The sequence below is a fragment of the Lolium rigidum genome, chromosome 3 (genome assembly GCF_022539505.1).
Source record: "Lolium rigidum isolate FL_2022 chromosome 3, APGP_CSIRO_Lrig_0.1, whole genome shotgun sequence".
NCBI classification, from domain to species: domain Eukaryota; kingdom Viridiplantae; phylum Streptophyta; class Magnoliopsida; order Poales; family Poaceae; genus Lolium; species Lolium rigidum.
In genome coordinates, this window is record NC_061510.1 from 7,380,282 (window position 1) to 7,402,698 (window position 22,417).

Here is a 22,417-nt window from a genome sequence, read left to right on the forward strand (position 1 = left end):
ATGTACATGTATGTACATTGTAAATCGCTAGCCTAAATTTAGAGAAGTAAAGTTTTAGAGTTCATTTATATAAGAGCAAGTTTATGATACTGTCATTTTTTCATATAATTAAGCAGGATCAGCAGAACAACTTTTGAATCACAGATCACAGGTGCCCAGTCAAATTTCCTCTTGTGTGCACATGCATTGTATGGGACACCTGTTCAGTTGATGGATAACAAGTGGCTCCTGAAAACAAAATCGTAATTGAACAATACGAATGCAGTCTTGGACAGGATGCACCACACAAGGCTGCCAGGGAGGGAGGATGAACATATGACAGATACCTCACATAGTATGTTTCATTGGCTAGCATATCAAACCCAATTACTGAGATCAACAGAAGTACCATTCCGATCAGAAAGCATGTCGATCCTGCACAGAGTATACACAAACGACTCTGATATCGGCTCAGGGCGACCAAGATACTCAAGCTTGGAGGTGCGCAGGTAGTAAGCAAACGCGCAATGCTTGTGCTGGTAACCGAAGAAGACAATCTCCTTGTGAGGATGGTACCCTAAGACATCCAACCAACCCATGTACTGGTTTAAGGGGCTGTTGCCGGCTTGTTCTGCAACATTGACGCCACCATCATCATCGTCGTCGGAGTCGGAGTCCCATTCACGGAATGCCTGCTCAATTGACTCCCTTCTCAGGGGATCGTCCAGGATCCAAGAGTATCCTGCCGGTCATAGATCCGGTTGGACCGGCCCCCGGCGCAGACCGGTTCCTGTGCCGGTGCCAGCCGGGGAGTGTTCTATAAGACACAGAGACTCCCCGGTCACGGCCCGGTCAGCAGCCCGGTTTGGACCGGCCGGTTCCGGTCAGGCGCCCGGTTGGACCGGGTGCTGGGCCGGGCGTCCCGGCGCCAACCGGTTCCTGTACTGATGTCAACCGGGGGCGTTACTACAAGACATCGACATGCTCCGGTCATGGTCCGGCGCCCACTCCGGTTTGGACCGGCTGGTTCGGTCCCTGGCCCGGTCTGATCGGGCCCTGCGCCGGACGGCCCGGTCCCTGGTCGGTTGACCGGGTTTCTCGAGGAAAATGCTGAGGTGGGAAGTCATCAACGGCCATATTTCAAGTGACACTATATATACCCCTTCTTCTACCTCTGAAGGGGTAGGCACTACACTACAAGCTGTTCTTGAGCTCTCTCTCATACTCCATTGTTAGAAACACCAAAAGCCTTAGTTCTCCCTCCTCCTCCACCCAAACTCAAATCCCTCCGGGGAAACGATAGAGGAGGACCCGATCTACTGTTCTACCAAGCCAAATCTTATTCCCCCTTGGAAACCCTAGGTGGGCAAGAGAGGTCCGGAAGCATTCGGGCTGTGGATTTGCTCCTGACAAGATTGTGAAGGTTTGGAGGCTACCTCAAAGTCTACCACAAGTGAGTGAGCTATTCCTTCGTGGGATAGGCTCCGGAGAATAGGGTGAGCCTTCGTGGCGTGGGGAATCCTTCGTGGGACCTCCACCCCTCCAAACGTGACGTACCTTCTTGCAAAGGAAGGGAACATGGGAATAAACCCTCGTCTCCACGTGCTATCGGTTATCTCTAACCGAACTCCTTACTTGTGATATAACTGCCTGTGAGAGCCTTCGTGCTTGAGTTACTTGTATCCTCATATAGGTTGCTTCACGTAGTTTGCATTAGGCTCATCTTTATATTCCGCAAAGCCTAATATTGCAAAGAAAGAATTAAAATCTGTAGAAACTTATTCACCCCCCTCTAGGTTTACCATCTCTGAACTTTCAACTCCTTTATGTTTACAAAACACACAAGTATTAATATTTACGGTTAATAAAATTATAGCATGGGTGTAAACATTTATCATGAACACTAAGATATAACAATAAACTCTTTTATTATTGCCTCTTGGGCATATCTCCAACAAAGGTAACTCTGCTTCCCTCTTCTACCTCTCTCTACTCCATCTTCTCCATCTGATCGAGCTTTGCCTACTGAATCCTCTCATGCTTATGTTGTTGTTGCTGTTATGCTTCTTGTGCTTGCTTGATGCATTATCTATGCCTACTGGTGCTTTGCTCTTGCCTATCTGTGCCTACTGATGCTATGCTGATGCCTCTGTGATTCCTACTGGTCAATTGTGCTAAGCTTGCCCTATCTATTCATGCCCTTGTGTTGTTCATATGGTTACTAGTGCTTGTGTTCATCCTATCCTATATATTTATGCTTATGTGCTACTCCAAATACTTATTGGTGGCGTTGCTATTGACAGAGTCTTGCATTACTGACACTTGTGGTGCCAGTGATGCTCTCTTGTGCCCTGTGCTTGATCCATTTGGTCCATTTGGTTCAATGCATGCTTGTGGTACTTTTCTGTGCCTTGTGCTTGATCTAATTGATCCATTTGATCAACAGATGCTAGTGGCTAGGTTAAGGTTACAGGGTTAATTCTTGGCTAATTGGTGTGCTTTCCCTAGCTACTACTATGATTTATACTTGTTCTAGATGCTACTCATGTGTGTGGGTGATGTTGTTGCTATCCATAGCATATTGGACAAGATCCAATGGCTAGGATGCAATTGGACATGCTACTGGTTGCCTTTCAGTGATGCTACTGCTTGACCATTTGATGGATTATCCTGTATTCATGCCTGGTGATACGTCTCAAACGTATCTGTAATTTCTTATGTTCCATGCTAGTTTTATGACAATACTCACATGTTTTACATACACTTTACATCATTTTGATGCATTTTTCGGCACTAACCTATTAACAAGATGCCGAAGCGCCGGTTCTCGTTTTACGCTGTTTTTGGTTTCAGAAATCTTACATAGGAAATATTCTCGGAATTGGACGAAACAAAAGCCCACGGTCTTATTTTCCACGGAGCCTTCCAGAACACCGAAGAGGAGACGGAGAGGGGCCATGAGGCGGCCACACCATAGGGGGGCGCGGCCCCACCCCTGGCCGCGCCGCCATATGGGGTGGGCCCCTCGAGCGTCCCTCGACTCTGCCCCTTCGCCTATATAATCCTTCCGTCGCGAAAACCCTAGTACCGAGAGCCACGATACGAGAAAAGTTCGCGAGACGCCGCCGCCGTCAACCCCATCTCGGGGGTTCGAAGATCGCCTCCGGCACCCCGCCGGAGAGGGGAATCATCACCGGAGTGCTCTACATCACCATGCCCGCCTCCGGACCGATGCGTGAGTAGTTCATCCTTGGACTATGGGTCCATAGCGGTAGCTAGATGGTTGTCTTCTCCTCTTGTGCTATCATGTTTAGATCTTGTGAGTTGCCTATCATGATCAAGATCATCTATTTGTAATGCTACATGTTATGTTTGTTGGGATCCGATGAATATGGAATACTATGTCAAGTTGATTATCGATTTATCATATATGTGTTGTTTATGATCTTGCATGCTCCCCGTTGCTAGTAGAGGCTCTGGCCAAGTTGATACTTGTAACTCCAAGAGGGAGTATTTATGCTCTATAGTGGGTTCATGCCTCCATTGAATGCGGGACGATGTGACGAAAGTTCCAAGGTTGTGGATGTCTTTGTTGCCACTAGGGATAAAACATCAATGCTTTGTCTAAGGATATTTGTATTGTTTACATTACGCACGGTACTTAATGCAATTGTCCATTGTTTGCAACTTAATACTTGGAAGGGGTGCGGATGCTAACCCGAAGGTGGACTTTTTAGGCATAGATGCATCGTTGGATAGCGGTCTATGTTCTTTGTCATAATGCCCTAAGTAAATCTCATAGTAGTCATCATGATATGTATGTGCATTGTTATGCCCTCTCTATTTGTCAATTGCCCAACTGTAATTTATTCACCCAACATGCTATTTATCTTATTGGAGAGACACCACTAGTGAACTGTGGACCCCGGTCCATTCTTTTACATCTTAAATACAACCTATCGCAATCATTGTTCTCTGTTGTTCTTTGCAAACAAACATCATTCTCCACACCATACGTTTAATCCTTTGTTTACAGCAAGCCGGTGAGATTGACAACCTCACTGTTAAGTTGGGGCAAAGTATTTTGATTGTGTTGTGCAGGTTCCACGTTGGCGCCGGAATCCCTGGTGTTGCGTCGTACTACACTCCTTCACCAACAACCTTCACGTGGCCTTCATCTCCTACTGGTTCGATAATCTTGGTTTCTTACTGAGGAAAAATTTGCTGTTGTACGCATCACACCTTCCTCTTGGGGTTCCCAACGGACGTGTGCTTCACGCGTCATCACCTGGATGGATTATTTATATATATAAACTGCTTATGCAGTGTTGATTATATGCATTGATTTGTATGAAATGATATCTCCATGATCAATTGAGAGATAAACAAAGTCTGAATCTATTTCTGGATAATGATGACTTATAAATTTGGTGTATTGGATGTATTGTGGTTGATGTGACCACAGTAGCCTTGCTACTGCTTGGGTTGCTCTCACTGTTGGCTTAATTCTTGTTGGATACTCATCTTTGCTTGCACGGTAGGGAATCATAATTAATATGAATGCCACTGTGTTTGCCTGTGAAGAAATAAATGTATAATCTGATGGTTTCTTGGCTAGGAACTTGCTAGGTGGTCTTCGTAGCTTCTAGTACCTATGTATCACTCTATTGATTTCTATTTATGCATCTATACTTGTCTATTTGCACATGAATAGTATTTGGATGATATTTGGATTTAGCTGCTCTATTTCTGCCAGTAATCCTTGGTCAAAACCAAGTGATGATAACCCCCATGAGCATCTACTCATGCTTATGCCTTGTATCATGCTATGATATGGATTGGATCCATTGGATCCACTCGAGGTATATGTTATACCTTGTTCCAACTCCTAAATGGTTATGTTTGTTTGTTGTTGAGCTTCTGCTTGATGGTTTTGATCACTTGCACTTCTCCTCCTAGCTCATGGATGATCTTCCTTAAGTTCCCATGTTTCTGACTGGTTTTGGTTGGTTGGTTTGGATGAATGGATGGTTTCTATGGTTGATCTTGCTGTTCTTGAGCAAGAACATGGATGAACTAGCTACTGTTCATTGCTGGTTGCTGGTGGATGCTTATTTGGTCGACTTGGTGAATTATTTCAGCTGGTTCTACCCTTTTATACTATCTGATGGTTCTCCCTTGCAATGACACACATACATGTGCTTTTTTGGTGACTAAGTCATGGTTGGCTTGCTGTTGAGCATGCACAACAGCTTGTGAGCTGTGTGGGTGCTTGTGGTGGAACTTGAGCTCATGATTGCTCAAGTTCTGGTCTGTTGGTGCTTATCTTGCTTCTGGCAAGATTTTTGGACAATGACAAGTGTCATTGACACTTGTATTAACCCCCTGGCCAGCCTCTCTTTCATTTGCAGGTTTCAAGCTTCATTTCATCCAGAGACAAAGATTCTAGGACAAATAGTTTAGGACTTTGGTAGATGATCCAATTATTGTAATTCTTATTTTCTTTTATTTATTATTCTGTCCATTCTTATATAATGAATATTGTAAAGACAATGTAATTTGTGTGTATGATCAATAAATCTCAATGTTTTAATTATGAGATTTTATGTAAATTTATTATTCACTTTTGAATTATTTGTGTATGTATGATGTGATTTAAATTATGAATTCATAATTCATTTATATATTATTTACTTACTACTTATTTTATTTGAAATGAAATATGAAATGCCAATTCAAATATTCCCCCAAAATCTCTAAGTTTCAAAAGAGGTCATGTCGAAATTCATAACACTCACATTGCTCTAACCCTAATAGAAACGAGAGAGAAACCTTGATCCCTCTTAGGTTTTATGCAATAAGGCGTGGAAATTTCCCCCGTTTTGCGATGAAATGCACATCCCATTTCTAAACCTACCCTTCGTTGTTCCTATGTTCTAGGATATTACAACCTCCTCTCAGATCCTCAACGACATTTTTTACAATCGGATGCAATATAGACTCTCTGCAAAGCTAGGTCCTCCGCTAGTGTTAGCGCCTCTCTACAAGTAATTGCTTCAAGGCTAGCATGATCAGTAAAACTCTTGATGATCAATACAGTGGAGCCTAGATAAACCCCATTACTGTCACGGCAGATAGTCCCAGCTGTACCCTTATCACCCGCCCGAGAAATAGCAGCATCAACGCTAAGCTTTGCCACTCTACTAGGCGGTGGAAGCCAGTTTGAGCACCCCTCGGGCGAGTCTGTCCTTGTACTTGAAACGTTGGTTTGGCAACATGAGGAGAAGGTTTTGCTAATGACTACAACTCAGAGAGAAAAGAGTTAATAAAGCCGAAGGTCGACAACGGTGACTGATATATATCTTCATGGATCGCTTTTCTCCGCGTCGTCCAGATTGCCCAGAGGGTTACAACAACCCTGGTGAGCTGCTCATGCGGTAGTATCTCAATGAGATCAAACATCCATTGCCTCGCATTGGTCTCTCGGTTGATGGTTAGCTTCTCGACCATGGTCTCCTATGAGAGTGCCCAAACAGCCCGTTCCATATTGCAATCAACGAGCGAGTGTCGCCAAGAATCAGAATTGCCACACACTGCACAGTTGCTATGAGTAGCCATATATCGATGATCAAGAACATCAGTTGTAGGGACCGATTGCTGAGCTAGTCTCCACAGAAACACTCGAATTTTGGACGGAACCGTTGTTTTCGAGAACACGATCCCTTCTTTTCTGCTTTAGCATTTGAAGAACTCGCGTTGCCTTCAAAATAGTTTGTCCGGTTTATTTTCATGTTAGAGTTAGGGTTAGGGATCCTCCCATACCTCGACCCGGACGACTGCCATCTCTCATACTCCACCTAGCCCGTAGATCTTTGAAGACTAGGGATTGAGGCGGATGTAGTCCATCTCCATGATCCTTATACTCGTGGCCTAGATGTCCACAAACTTGGCACCAGTTCGGGATCTTCTCATACTTGTCAAGCAATTGCTAGCCATCGAGTTGCCTCAGCCGGCGGCGGCGCCTCCTCCTCAAAGACCACATCGTCTAGATCATCCTCAGTGAGACGCAGTTGCTTCATCATGGCCTCAATCTCGCCCTCACCACCTACCGGTGGTTTCGTCACTGGATCTATCGCCATGATCAAAGACAAGCGACCCCGAAACCCGAAAACCACTCCTTACTCCCCATCGATCATGCACAAAGGCCGCACACCGATGCCCGATCGCCCTGAGTCAGCTCGAGAGCGTACAACAACGACGGAGTAGGAGAGATCAGGGAACAAAACATGTTCAACCGCGGCGTCACCAGGAGAGGTCTCAAAACCCTAACGTGACGGAAAAAACCGCACATCGTTCCAGCTTTTACTAAGGAGCATGCGACCTACCAAATCAGAAAGAGCCAAATTAGCCCACATATCATGCATCCACGCGTGATACATCGAGCCCAAACGCCCAACACATCTGCGTAGCTTTTGTTGGCCCAGTCCCCACTTTTCTCTTCCCCATTTTCCTTTTACTTTTCTTTTGGCCCCATTTTTCAGCAACGGAAACCTGAAGCCATTTCCCACACCGCCTGGGCCCCAGTAGCCAGCTGCCCATAAAGAGTAGACCACGTCACGAGGGGCCACCACGACCACGAAGCAGCGCAGAATTCAAATTCCTCGGTCTCGGTGTCTCCCCATCCCCAAACCACCACCCAAAATCCACCACCACCGCTCTCCTCCTCCTCCACCTCCTCCCCCACGCCGGCGACCGCCGCCGCGCGTCCTCCCTCCTCGCCGCCGCCCGTCCTCCTCCGACGGGCCCAGGCGATGAAGCTGAAGATCAACAAGGCGTGCGACCTCGCCTCCATCTCCGTCCTCCCTCCCCGGTACAGCACCCCTCACCGACCCATCCGCCCCCAATTCCCCTCCCCTCCCGCTGAATCCGTTCGCTGCTGGCACGCGATTCGGTCGGTTTCTGATCGTTTTGTGCTTGTTTCGTGATCTAGGAGGAACCGAGGGGGCGGCGGTGGCGGGGCCAGCGCGTCCGCGGCTGGCGCGGCCGCGTCGCAGCAGCAGCGGTCCCAGTCCATGTCGCAGAAGTCCTTCTCGCAGGGCGGAGGCGGGTCCTTCTCGCAGAGCGTCAGCGCGTCCTTCTCGCAGGGCAGAGGCGGCGGTGGCGCGCTCTTCTCGCAAGGCAGCGGAGGCGGAGGGGCGGCGTTCTCTCAGGTCGGTGGGGGCGGAGGCGGCTCGTTCTCTCAGGGAGGTGGTGGCGGAGGCGGAGGCCTCTCTCAGGGAGGTGGAGGCGGAGGCGCACCCTTCTCTCAGGGTGGAGGCGCGGCCTTCTCTCAGGTTGGTGGTGGTGGAGGCGCGGCCTTCTCTCAGGGAGGTGGCGGCGCAGGCGCGGCGTTCTCTCAGGGCGGCGGCGGCGGAGGAGGCGCGACCTTCTCCCAGGGCGGTGGCAGCTTGTCGCTCTTGCATTCGCAGTCGCAGTCGCAGATCTCCCAGGCCTCCCTCGACGAGAACCTCCTCAGCCCTCGTCATCCCTCCCCCGCGCGCGATCAGGTCTCGCATACATCCCTTCTCGATCCTTCCCTCGTTGTTGCCATTGTGTGGTGAATGATGATCATGATTCACTGATTGATTGACTGGCTGATTGGTGGGTTCGGTGTTTTTGTTGGATTACTGGGTAATTAGTAGTTTATTATGATTCCGTCAGTCCTGCGCTTGGTCATAGATGAAAATATGCACCGAATTGATTGGTGTTGATTACTGTTAGTCGCTTACAGTGAACTCACTTATGCCTGGTTGAGCGTGGAAGGAATAGTTCAAATCTAAGCAGTGGACATTTCACTGGGCAAATTTGTAAACCAAGTACTGCTTGATATCTCACTTTTCTGCACGCGATCGTTCGTGTACTGCATAACTGAAAGTATTAGGAAAACCAGATCCATGTCATTCTCTTCTGCTTGACTGTTTCAAATGGTGATTTGTGCGGTATGATTGTTTGAAATCGATGTCAGTATGCAGTCCTTATTACTATGTTTAGTCATCAACGTAAATTTCCATTTGATTCTCTTCTGCTAGACTGTTTGAAATGGTTAGTTGTGCGGTATGATTGCTCGAAATTGATGTCAGTATGCAGTCCTTATTACTATGTTTAGTCATCAAGGAAATTTTTCATGTGATTCTCTTCTGCTAGACTGTTTGAAATGGTTATTTGTGTGGTATGATTGTTTGAAATTGATGTCAGTATGCAGTACTATGTTTAGTCCTCAAGGAAAATTTTCCCCTTCGGCATCATTTTAAGCACGACTGTTTTAAAGGAAGAGTTTGCATCGGCACAGTTGGTATGCAGTTTGTTCACGATTGATTCTTATTCAGCAAGGCAGAGGGAATGCTCAAACCAACAATAATTTTGCTACTAAATGTTTCAGTGAGAGCAGTTATGTTTCTTATTGTGCTTACTACTATACAAAGGTGGATTCCTGAATTTTTCTACTAGATGTTTCACTGAGCGCAGCTATGGTTCTTAATGTTTACTAGTTACAGAAGGTGGATTCCTTAAGAAAAAAATTATAGAGTGCATACTGTTTGTCTCCTGCCCAATTGTGACATTCATTTATCTTTACATTGGTGACCAGAGATTCTCCTTGCATGATGACTCGTCGAAGAGGATGTCTTCATTTCCAGCCAATTCAGCTTCTTCTGCGCGTGATGAATCTCAGCTGCAAATGGCAAAAACTTCAAGCAAAGCTATCCTTCGGTGGAACCCCTCTCTTCCAGATAGCAAATGTAAACTCAAACCCTTATGCCTGACAGATTTTACATTTCATTAACATGCACTTCAAGCACAATTAATTTGGTATGTTGAGTAGGTTCAAAAGAATCATCTCATTTATTGATCTTGTAAGGTTGACTGATGCATGCTGTGCACCTGAAGGTTCTCTAAACATACACTGTAGATTATTTTTCTAAGCTGCCAAATTGTCTTGACAAATTTAGAAGTACTATGTTTTGTACTGAAATGTCCAATTGATGGTGTTTCAACAGGTCAGCTTAATGAGGATGTTGAGCGCAAATTTCAGCATGTTGCAAGTTCAGTGCATAAGATGGGAATGGTATTAGACTCTGTTCAAAATGATGTGATGCAGTTAAACAGAGCCATGAAAGAGGCGTCACTAGATTGTAAGCTCCCCCTTATTGGTACTTTGATCATAAGGGTTTTCATAACTGCTGCAACTTTTGTTCATGAGTTTTGCAATCAAACTACGTTGCTAACAACTGGTGCATCAACTAACTCAGCGCATGTATTTTTTTTCTTCAGCTGGTAGCATACAGAAAAAGTTTGTGCTTGTAGAGACCTCTCTCCAGCAAATTGTAAGCATCGTCGCTGCTTCAGTTCTTTTTCCTGCCTTCTTTTTTGAAACAACAAAGTTTCGTTTATTGAGACATGCTACCACAGCTTAAGGGACAAGACGAACTCAAGGCACTCTTTGAAGGCAGCACAAAAAGCAATCCTGACCAGATGAGTGCTCTGAACTACCACACCAGCAAACTCGATGAGATGTCGTCGACACTTTTAGTCTTGAAGCAAGTGCAGGAAGATTTGACGCAACTGAAGGGTGACATCTTCAGAATCTTTACAAAAGAGATGGAGGTACAATTGCTATGATCAACCACAAGTTTTGACACTACTCTGTTCATTTGTCTTTAGAAATTATTCTGATGGTTGACATGTGCATATAAGAAACTATCTTGCTGAGTTACCTGTATGTGAAGTCCTCTCTTATGTCCATATGCGTGGGTTCAGTTTCATATAAACATATTAGCCGGTTCGTATCATTTTCTTTTCGAGGGCATCGTATCATTTTCGTGTGTATCTTATTTATTTTTAGAAGGCATCATTTCCTTGTCTATTCATGGTATAAAAAAGTACCAAATCTCAGTGTGTGCTAGTGCTTATTTCTAGCATTTTACGTTAAAGTTAACAGATGGTTTAAAATACACATAAAATTCTGTATATGGTTTGACATGCTCAAATGCCATGGCTTCAAGTCCTAGAGCAACTAATATTGATCCATAGTCTTGATATAAAGTTTGCTGATCTTTGCCTCTCTGTACAGGGGATTGTTAGAGCTATCAGTTCTCTCAATAGTAGGCCTGATGCAATGCAAGCACCGACAGTATGTGTCCTTGTTACCCAACTCATTAAATGCACAAGTATTGCAGCATTCCCCTCTTACTCTTTTTTTCTTTGCTTTGCTGAAGCACCTGAGCTGCAACACCAACAGAAAATCTCCGATTAACCAACCATCAGTAGAAAGCCCGCTGGTGAACCAGAGACCAGTAGCAGATGGCAAACAGACACCGGTAGCAGATGGAAGGCCACAGAGGAAACAAGCACCAGTAACAAATGGAAGGCCACAGAGGAAACAAGCGCCAGTAGCAAATGGAAGGCCACAGAAGAAACAAGCGCCAGTAGCAAATGGAAGGCCACAGAGGAAACAAGCGCCAGTAGCAAATGGAAGGCCACAGAGGAATCAAGCGCCAGTAGCAAATGGAAGGCCACAGAGGAAACAAGCGCCAGTAGCAACTGGAGAGTCGCAGAAGAAACGAGGAAGGGCACAGAACAAACAAGCGCCAGAAGCAAATGTAAGGCCACAGAAGAAACAGACGCCAGTTGCAAATGGAAGGCCACAGGTGCAACAAACAGCAGTAGCAAATGGAAGGCCACAGGTTCAACAAACAGCAGTAGCAAATGGAAGGCCCGAGATGAACCATGCACAGGGTGCAGGTTGGACCTTGAAGATGAACCATGCACAGCTTGCATGTTGGACCTTGAAGATGAACCAAGTGCTAGAAGCAAATGGAAAGCCCATGATACCGGCAACAGAAGTGTAAGACTCTAACCTCAATTTCCTACACGCTTCAGCTGTTATATAATCGCACATTCCAGTAGTATGTAGCACATGAAAGTGGAAATTGTCTTGATGGAATCGAAAACGCGTACTGATCTTGTGACAGGATGCTTATCTTTCTTTCATTACAAAGCTCTGTCATTTCGAGTCTTGAAATGTCCAATATTCTGGTGCTTGTACAGTAGACCGTTATCTCTCTTTTGACAGCAATGAATACAGTTGGGTCTTTCAGCTATGTTGCTAAACTGCCTCCACTTTCTGAATATGCATAGATGCCTTCCCCATCTGTGTGTTTTCTGTTGTTGGGTTTGAGGCTCTAATCAGGCTTGTTTGCAGGCTGGAGGCACCAAAACAGGAAGAGGTGCCGATTCAGATGGTCAATCCGCAAGTGGCAACTAAGAAGGTAACCCAGCGATGCAACCTTGCTCGTTTGTAGCTCAATGAAACAATTTTATATGCCGACAGCAAAAAATGAATCACCTCTTGCAATGTTGCTAGAGGCCTGTAGTTTTGGCCCCTGTATGCTCGCGGTAGGCTGAGCGTGTCTGACATTGCCTGTGGATGCGACAGAAAATGCAGGCACCGCTGAGCGCAATCATCAACCTGGACGACGACGACGATGAGGAGGAGGAGGGCGGCGACGGGAGCGCTTCGTGCGTCATCCTGAAGACCGGGACAGGTAGAGCTGCTGAACTGAACTGAGCTGAACTGAACTTCATTTGCCCCTCTGCTTGCTAGTGTCTGTCATGTTGATCCTGGTGTTGTACTTGTTCCCCTCCGATCATTGTTACTGCAAGGAAAGACAGCTGACACTGTCCCTGTATGTGTATGGCGGTGCAGGTGCTGCGGGTGAGCTGATGTGGGAGGAAGCGATGTGCGAGGACGCGATGGAGATCCTGCAGAGGGCGAGGAAGAGGCGGCGGAGGGAGGAAAACAAGGCCATCGTGCTCGTTCAAGAGTAGCGGCAGACCGGCGGCGACGGCGATCGACGGACAGTGTTTTAACAGAAAGTAGGAGACATGCACACTTGCACAGAGAGAGGTAGAGAGGGTAAATGTTTATGGGAACGGGAGACGGTGAATACTGAAATAGGGTTGCTGTGTTAACTTGGTCGGGTCAGGTGGTCTAGATTAAGGCTGGCGTGAAGGAGGACTGGAGAAGGCATACATCATGCCATGCGTGCGTCCATCTTTCCATGGTATAGTGGAGTATACTTGTTCACTAGTATGTGCTGCGTTCGGGGACACAGTTTGTTTTCCACTGAATGCACTACCTGCGGAGCAGAATACAGATCTGTCTGTTTATATATCCTGCTATATCGTCTGTCTTCTCCCACTACGACGTGTGGCATGTTGATGTTGGGTTGTTCCTACTTCCTAACTTGAGCACTTGTCATACTCGAGCTGACAGTGCGGCGACATTTTCAGTGTCTCTTTGTGTAGCTGACAGCGCAAACATGAAGATGCAGGCAACACGATTAGAAGAGACGACAGGTCGACACGCGATGCGGACTGATGGAGCGCGAGCGAGGGAGACCACAGTGCGACTGACTGACTCTTTATCATGCTAAGATTGATCCTCGCTTTGGATTGGGCTCGCCAGCCTAGCGGCGGTACGAGGACGGTGCCTTTTATGCTGGCATTTTCGTTACGACTTAATTTGGGCCCTCCGGTGATTGCAGCCCCAACGCGTGCCGATGAAGGGAGGCAGCCGTGAATTCCAGTCAGTGCTCCATCCACCATCTCGCTTTAATCAACGAATCTGTGTTTTCATTAACGTTCAGTACTGATACCGCTTCAATCCTGGGCGACGAAGTGTGCACGCCTGCAGCTGCAAAGGTACCTTATCATTGCATCATATGGTGTGTGGGGTACAGTTCGTTGCAGACTTGCCAGTTAACCCTTTTCTTTTCTTTCTTTGAGAGATCATCGATCGATGTACTAAGCAAGATCAAGGTGTCATTAACAGCTTAAGATAATGCGTGAGCCGCCGTTGATTGGTGCGCACAGTAGCGACGCGTCGCCACTACTCCATCGATCGCTTATCAAACCACTCGACTCGTGCCATTCACGCAAAAATAAGCAAAATCGATACAAGCAAGCATGCACAAAGCTGCTGATTCTAGGTGAAAACAGACAGAATCCTCTAGGAATCGACGAGATCTTGTTAACCCCACTAGCAGCTGCTGCTGTTCTAGGTGAGGATACCTGATTCTACCAACAACATAAGTTGCAACAGGTCACAATCTCGTTCGGTATTTGACAAAAATGTGACCTCTAACCTCTTCTCCGGCTGCTCATCCATAGCAGACACACTCAGGCAGTACAGCGATTGAAAACGAGAGACCTAGATACGTGTCAACCCCCAATCGACCATCATCACCATCTCTTCACACGAATTAAATCGCTGCCCAAGAAGATCGAAAAATAAATTCAGTATGAAAAATCTGATGCTTTTACCACAAGGTTCGATCATTGCTACAGGCCCAGGGTAGCTTGACGGACAATTATGAAGTGCTCTGGCCCGGCTTTGTGCATGGTTTGCCTGACACTTTTTTAGCAGAGTGGGGAAAAGCCTGCGTGCGTGGTGGCCTGGTGGGGGTGGGGTGGGGGTCATCGTGCTCGCGCATGGCATGTGCTAGCTGCTGGATCGGCCTCTGTTACAGGCTTACAGCTGCCTCCCTGCCTCTACCACTCTTCACAAACACAGGTAATAGGGAAGAGGAGTAAGCAGAATATATACCACTGGCTCACCTTTGCAAGAAAGGCTTCTGATTCCTTCCTTCCGTCCTCCGTCGTCTTCGGGCAGAAAGGCGACGATGCTGCACAGCTCAGGGCAGGGCAGGGAGGCTGGCTGGCCGCAGCTGGACGTAGGATCACTCCACATGGCCTGAAGGAGAGGAGGGTTTCTTTCTCATGGTTGCTTCCCTTGTACTTCCCTTAGCACCGCGCCGCATTGACCTCCTCCCCCCTCCTCGGCTCGGAGCCACCGGCGGTTGCTGAAGCTCTCTTCCCTGCTGTTGGCTTGCAACTATCAGTAAGTAATTCTTCCTCTACACTTTCTTTTACTGAACCCCATTTCTGCGAACCTGTTCATGACTGGAATAGCAGAGGGTGTTATATGCAGTACAAGGTTCTGAACCAAAAAAAGAAGCAAAAGTGGTTCTTTTTTGCTGCATTTTCATCTAGTCAGTCTAGCTAGAGTGTTAAGCATGTTTTCCTTCAGAAACCTTCGCCTGTTGGTTCAACAGCCATTTGCCTGAGTCATAGTTGTTGATCTAACTGCAGACTTTGCGCCATGAACTGAACATCTGGCAGTTACTTCAACTGCAGAGTGCAGGTAGACTAAACCATCCAAAATGGGTAAGACGAGACAGCAGCGGCGGGCTACACAAATCCAGGAGAAGAATGTAGGCTGCACTTGGGGCCTCATCCGCATGTTCTACTCCCGCCGTGACCCCAAGCTCATCCTCGACAGGAAGCAAGGGAGCAGGAGGCACTCGTTCAGTGGGTTTGCTGGTACTTCCCTTCGGAGATCATAGTTGCACTAATAGCATTTTTTCTAATGTTTACAGACTAGCAATTGATCCCTCCAGAACTAACCGGAAAATGTGTAGCCATTCAAGAAAAGCATCACTTGAGCTTGTTGTAAATTCTCTTACTGAAATTTGTTCTGCACCTAATGCACCCTGCATGGTTGCAGGAAGAGGGCACTTGAGAAGGAAGTCCCGGGACTTCGAGGAAATAGATGAAGACAGGGATGTAAGCTTTTCTATATCAACTGAAGAATATGCGGTTTCAATAGCGAAAACTATTCAAGATTACTGTAGATTATATACGATTACTGTAGAGCACATTACGCTTTCCTTAACAACACATCTCCACGAAAATGCAGCAGATGGTTTCAAGTAACTTGCATGACAAAACTGATGTGTCAACTTGGTTTTGATAGCAGCCAACAAGTCTTCGAGCCAAAGTGCAGTTTAACATAAGTTGAGTAATGAACTTAAAAAGGGAGTTCAGATATGACCTCACTGATGCAGTTGAAGGAATGCCTCATTAGTGTGTATGGACTTATATATTACCTTAATTAGAGTATACTGAACAACCTTAATTCAAGCTTTTCTATTGCTGCCTGTATCGAAACTGAATGTTCTTTTAGTGTCGATCTTCTGAATATTTGAGTGGATGACTTGCAATCTGTTGGTCTTGCAAGTTAGTGTCTCCAAACTGAAACAAGGTATTATACCAAAAAATAGATCTACTTCCAAGTACATGTTAACACGATAAGGCATGGTAGCACTGTAACTTATCTTGCTTCCTTCAAGTCTACTACAGAATATTTCATTTCGTAACACAATTTATGCTGCATATCAAACTTATTTCCTGGTAAGAACTGATGTTTTGCTCTTATATTTCTCAGAACATGGAGGAATGTAGTACGACGAAATCAACTGTTAAAAGACTTATGGAGGGCGAGCTGAGCAAGCAAAAGCAGTCCAAGAAGATACCAAATGATGAGGTTCAAAGAATATTGGCTGACCTGGGACATGATGTCTGTCTGGACAAAAGCACAACGCAGAATAGCAAACCAGAGGACATCACAAATCCCAACGCAGACATCAGCATTGCTTCTTCCTCTGCATCGCTGGATCCCAGCGGTTCAAAGTGCATGAACTATGCAGAAGGAGATAACGTTGAGCTTGCTTTGTCGGATTTCCTAGGAGAAGTTGCTTTGTCAGATTTCATGGGAGAAGTCTATAAGTACCATGATGAAGGGGCTGATGATTGCATGAGTAACAGTGAATTATGTCCCGAGTTGAAGTCCCTTATTGATACAAATCTGGACGAGTTTAGCAACCCTCTATGTGATCTTGCTTATAAGAAAATTCTAGTCAGTGAGGGAAGGGAGCTTGTTGACAACAAACATCTCCATAACAGATATGTAGGAACTAGGTTAGAGCCGAAAAGAATGATTGAAAGATCTAATATTATCGAAGACACCAAGTCTTCAAATCAGCATGAATTAGTCATCAAGACAAAGAATAAAGAGAGCAAGAATATATTCTTCTGGAAGAAAGATAAATCAAGCAGACAACATACACCAGAAAGAAGTTCCCAGCCAGTTAACAAAATAGTTATACTGAAGCCAAATCTAAAAGCAGGGTTTGGACCGACTGTAGCAACTGCATCAACTCAAGCTCCAGGATACCGTGCAGCAGAGTGTTCTACATTTTCAGTTAAGGAAGTCAGGAGAAGATTCAGGATCGTGAATGGAGAAAATAGAAAAGGAAGACCGTCAATAAATGAAGATGAGGTACAAGGAGATCCATGTAGGCCAAAACATTCAGTTTTTACAATTAAAAAGGATTCCAGGCAGGTACCTACAGCTACTGCTAAAAATGATGTTAAACATTCAGACAGCAGTATGCAAAAGCAAATAAATGATGAACTAGCTGTTATCAACAGTGACATATCTACATCAAAGGATGCATCCATGTTCTATGCAGAAGCCAAAAAACATTTAACAGAAATTCTAAAAGACAAAAGTCATACTGACAAGTATCCAAGTCCAACAGTTCAGATCTCAAGATCCTTGGTAAGAATGCTTTCCCTCCCTCAGTGCACTACGTCATCATCACCTAGGAGCCCCCCAAGGGTAAAACACTGCATTGAACTTCCACGTGAAGACAAAGATATATGTGCCGTACACAAGGCTGAAAGGGAAGAATCTGCAAACGGAAGAAAGGAATCAGAGGAAAACCTGGGAAGTGTTGAATGTGAAGCATTGGATCAACAAGCAGATAAGGAAAAACATTATAATGAAGAAGCCACAATACATGGTTAGTGCATAATACAAAAATATATATCAAATGCTGCACAGTTATTATCTTAACAGGATATGATGACTTGCAGGTGCCGAACTTGATGTCATGTGCATTGAAGAAATTGATAAACCGGGTCACCCTGAAACAATTCACAGTGTACAATGCATCCCAGCAGAACAACACAGATATAATTCTCCCCTAGTATGTTCGAGCCACATTTATTGGTATTTCATCTAGTCTCCATTGACTTATTGGTTTAATGAAAGAAAATTAATGTCTGCATTGAAGGAAATGATGGAAGGACCAGACGGAAGTAAAGAGCATGATGAGATGTTTCCATGCTCCCCTGATAATGTCATTGAGAACCTAGAGCACCAAGATCAAGAAACTCCCAGACCAAGTGCGTCATTTGAACTGATATCACAAGTGGAAAACCATGAAAAGCAAGAGCGACCCAGCACTGTGTCTGTTCTTGATCCACTCTTCCATGAAGATGCCGACAGCCCTGACAACAATGAGGCGTTAGACAACAAGAGCACGATAAAATGTAGTATCAAATTGACAGAAATGCAAATTTATTCTTACCACTGACTTTGAGAAAAATAAAATGTTATCTAAATGGTTTCATCTTCCAATGTCCCTACAGGTGAGCTGCGTCAAGACATCTTGAGGCCCCAGTACTACCTAGATACTGGATTAGACCAAGAGATCTTCTGGGAGGACAGGGATGCCAGGTTAGATTACATAAAAGGAGTGCTGGAGCTATCAGAATTGTACACACACAAGAATCCAGAGATATGGCATCTTGAAGATGAATTGATCAGCACTTGCGTGTTTGAAGAACTACATCAACACAATCAAACAGATGATGTAAAGCTCTTCTTTGACTGCGTCTGTGAAGCAATAACACTAGTCCAGGGGACACATTTTATGAACACCCCTTGCTTACCTTATCTCACACGCAACATAAAGGCACCTCCAACTGGGCATAACCTCGTCTCGGAAATAAATAAGCATATCGAGGGCCACCTCTGCTATCAATTTCTAAGCTCATTGGACCAGCTAGTTGACAAGGATCTAGAAGAGTGCAGTTGGATAGATCTCCGACCAGAAAGTCGAGATGTTGGTGTGGATATCTGGGAGTTTTTACTAGATGAACTACTGGAAGATGTCTCCTATGACCTGCTGATTTGAAGCTTAATTGCCTCACCATGACCATGTAGAGCGGTATATTTGTGTGCCTGCTAATTTGAGTATTGGCTAACTTTAACATGTTTTGGAGGGCAGAGCCAGTAAGGTTTTCTTCTTCTTTTTTTCTCGTGAGAAAAGCATAACGGTAGTGTGTGCACCGGCATATTACAGTGATGCTGTTCATTCCTTTTGTGTGGTGTGCAAATGGATGTAAATAGAAACAGTTGTAAGATACTGAAACCATATACTATTTTTCACTACAATAGGTTCAGAGCAACAGCATAATCTATCTGATTTCCCTTAAGCACCATACATATGTCCACAATCGTAAAGCCATAACAACACATCATAGCATAGCGTTTACTCCTACAACTATCAACACAACTATTTTCAGTACAGTAAGTTCAGAGCAACAGCATAATCTATCGCATTTCCCTTAAGCACCATACATATGTCCACAATCCTAAAGCCATAATAACACATCATAGCATAGCATATACTCCTACAACTATCAACAGTTCAACACAACTAGCAAGCCAAATCAATCAAGCGTTACTCTACTCATCGACGGAGATTGATTCTCTTGATTTCACCCCCTGGTTTCTTCCAGACCCCGGGGCGAAACCGCTTTCTCCCCCGCCCATAAGACACTCTTCTTCCAACTCCCTCGTCTTCGCTGTCTGTGACCTCCATCTCGATGTACCCCTTCTCGCGCTGCTGCCTGCGGAGCTCGGCGATCATGTCGGCCTGCGCCTTCGCCGCGAAGTCCATGTTGCCGCACTTCTCCAGCGAGAAGCCTCGGTCGGCGAAGAACTGCTCGCCGTTGGGGACGAGCGCGGTCATGGCCTTCAGCCACTCCTCGTCCAGGGGCGCCGAGGGCTCCTCGACGGCTGTGAGGGCGTCCAGGTGGGATTGTGTCATGATCACCCTCTTCCTCTTTTTCTTATTCGCCGCCGCTGCTTGCGTGGGCGCCGGCGCCAGGTCTTCGGGCGGAGCCTCCGGCATCAGCGCCTCCCCGGGTGCGGAAGAAGAGCTCGCCATGGACATCACCTCTTCCTTAGCGGTGAACTCACGGGGTGGGCAAGATTCGTGGAGGCGTCGTGCGTGAGGTGGCCTGGCGACGGCAAAGGAGTGGCCGAACGGACAGTAGGCGGTGAGCGCCAGCGCGAACTCCCCCGCGCCGCTCACCTCCGTCTCCTCGACCGCGGATGCGGCCGGCGGCGCGGAACTCGGGGCGGGATGGACGAATGGATGCATACCGCGGCGGGGACGTCGCCGCCGGCGGGGGGGGGGGGGGGCAGTTGCGCTGTACTCGCGAGAGAAGATGGGGAACGGTTCCAGGCCACGCGGTGGCAGTTTCGGCGTAATGAATGGAAAAAATAGGGGCAACTCGAACACCCTTTCATTTTTTTCGAAGGCCCTTTGAGTTTAATTCAAGGAGAAAAAATATTTTATACTTTCAAGCCGATTAAACTTTATCTAAATATATCATGTCAAAAAACTTTATCTAAATATGAAGATGTATACATATATTTTAGTTAAAGATACATCTATATGTAGAAAAAGTTGAGCGGTTTTTTTTTAAAACGGAGGGAGTACCACATTCTGCGCTTTTTCCACCAAATCCCAACTTGGAGGTAACACCATAGTGAAGACTTGCACACCCACAACACACTAACCTCCATAAACGATTTCGAACAACTAACATTCGGTCGTGTGCCACCGGCGAAAACATCGTGGCCAGGTCTTCAAACCCCACCAATGACGTCACAGTCAGATCGTGGGCTCCACCGTTCTTGTGACTGTAGTTGGTCTCCTAATCAACAGAGACCATTCGTCGGATGCATCTAGTTGAGGGCTCGATTGAGACAAACTCGGTCGACTTGAGCGTGAACTGGATCCGCTAAGCGCAAAGTCACTAATAAGCTATCAATGATGTTAATGAAGTTTCATGCGTTTTGAGCAAATAATTACAAGAAATCGTGATGTTTTTTTGCAAAAAATAACCTCAAGCTTTCTATTTCTCCTCAAAAATAGCCCGGGTACGTGTTATTTTCTCTAATTTCAGAAGCTTCGGATGCTCCTCTATGTTAAATTGACTAATTAGAAACCTATCGATAGCGACAAGCCCACCAATATATTTTCTTCTTTTGAGCTTAATCTAACTTGGACCTCGAGACCAAAAGAAGTGGCCCTAAACGCTAATGTTCTAGTGAGATGGATTCATCCATGAATAAAGATGGAGAAGGGGATTCATTTAATCCTCTTCAATTCGGTTGGGTAAAGAAGCCCCGTGCGGCGATGGGCTTCATTTTGTCAGCGCTCGGTTTTCCTACTTCCTAGTACAAGGTGCAACGGAAAGGCCCAATAACTTTAACACAAGGAGGGGTCAACGACACCAGAGGAGCTTTCATTGAAGAACACGTGGCAGGTACAATTTACAAGAAGGCCCCTTTTCATCACTTGCCCTAAAGAACCTAGAATTTGAAGATGATGCCTTCCTCTTTACAAAAATCACTCTAGAAGAAAAGGAGAAAAAGAAATCAAGGACAAGGGTGCCTCTGCCACCAAACGTCGATGAACTCCAGGCGTTTCCGTCGAGCTCAGCATGCTCGAAAGCTCTCCTCCTCCGACGAGATCCAGCTACTGGCTACCACCAGAAGACCGGGACCAGACCACTTGGCCTCGTAGAAGCACCAAGCTCCAGTGATGTATCGACAGGTCCTCCGCCATGGGGGTTGAAGAAGGGCGCCACTTTATGATGATATAGATCATTATATCTATTTCAGTGTCATGTTATGCGGAATTCAATTCGGCTCCCGGATGCATATGCTCCCTATACCAAAAAATTATAATTTGAGTTGTCAAAAAAATTTGACAAAAAATTCTACATGTACATCTCCATAATATATGTGCATTCGTCAAGTTTCACGAAAAATCAATATTTTTTGTCGTCTATGTAAAAAAGAGAAAATTTATCGTGTAAAAAGCATTATTTTTAGGACTGAATTTTCTCTTTTTTACACACGTCACATGGAAAGTCCATTTTTTATGAAACAACTTTGTGAGCGCGTAGCACGTGAAGATGTACGTGCGAATTTTTCGTTTCAATTTTTTTGAAATTCAAAATATGTGTAAGATGAAATTTAAAATAGAGGGAGCATATGCTCCCATGTTCCAAAACACCGCTCGGACATTTCAAGCTAGACACTAGTGACCACTTTTAATACTTTTGCAATGAGGAACATGGGGAAAAACGGAGGAGTGAGACACAATAGGACGAGACATAGAGGGGGGAACTCCGCATTGAATAATTGATGGTAGAAGAAATGATGGAACCCGAGATGATGAAAGGTTAACCAACGATGAGGAAGGAGGCGAGAGCTTTCATTATGGCGGTGGAAAACTAAACATTAAGCACGAGCGAAATCTAAAAATAATGTGCTCTTGCCGTGGTGTTGATTTTGATAGTGCACAATCTAAATCAAATTTACTCTTACCATTGACTTGTTATCTAA

At 45.5% G+C, this 22,417-nt stretch overlaps 2 protein-coding genes across 2 annotated transcripts; both read left to right on the plus strand.

Moving 5' to 3' along the window:
* The first annotated feature begins 7,790 nt into the window (after positions 1-7,790).
* On the plus strand, positions 7,791-12,914 carry LOC124694270 (protein PAIR1-like). The gene is made up of 12 exons (XM_047227276.1): positions 7,791-7,849; positions 7,970-8,086; positions 8,426-8,525; positions 9,605-9,755; positions 10,011-10,148; positions 10,288-10,340; positions 10,426-10,620; positions 11,087-11,146; positions 11,232-11,860; positions 12,206-12,284; positions 12,452-12,560; positions 12,722-12,914. Exons 1-12 carry the CDS (start codon positions 7,791-7,793, stop codon positions 12,841-12,843), a joined length of 1,812 nt encoding a protein of 603 aa, XP_047083232.1. The 3' UTR covers positions 12,844-12,914.
* A 2,325-nt stretch (positions 12,915-15,239) lies between these two features.
* On the plus strand, positions 15,240-19,099 carry LOC124694304. Its single transcript, XM_047227302.1, has 6 exons — positions 15,240-15,399; positions 15,584-15,642; positions 16,304-17,723; positions 17,797-17,909; positions 17,997-18,255; positions 18,355-19,099. Exons 1-6 carry the CDS (start codon positions 15,240-15,242, stop codon positions 18,900-18,902), a joined length of 2,559 nt encoding a protein of 852 aa, XP_047083258.1. The 3' UTR covers positions 18,903-19,099.
* Positions 19,100-22,417: the final 3,318 nt, after the last annotated feature.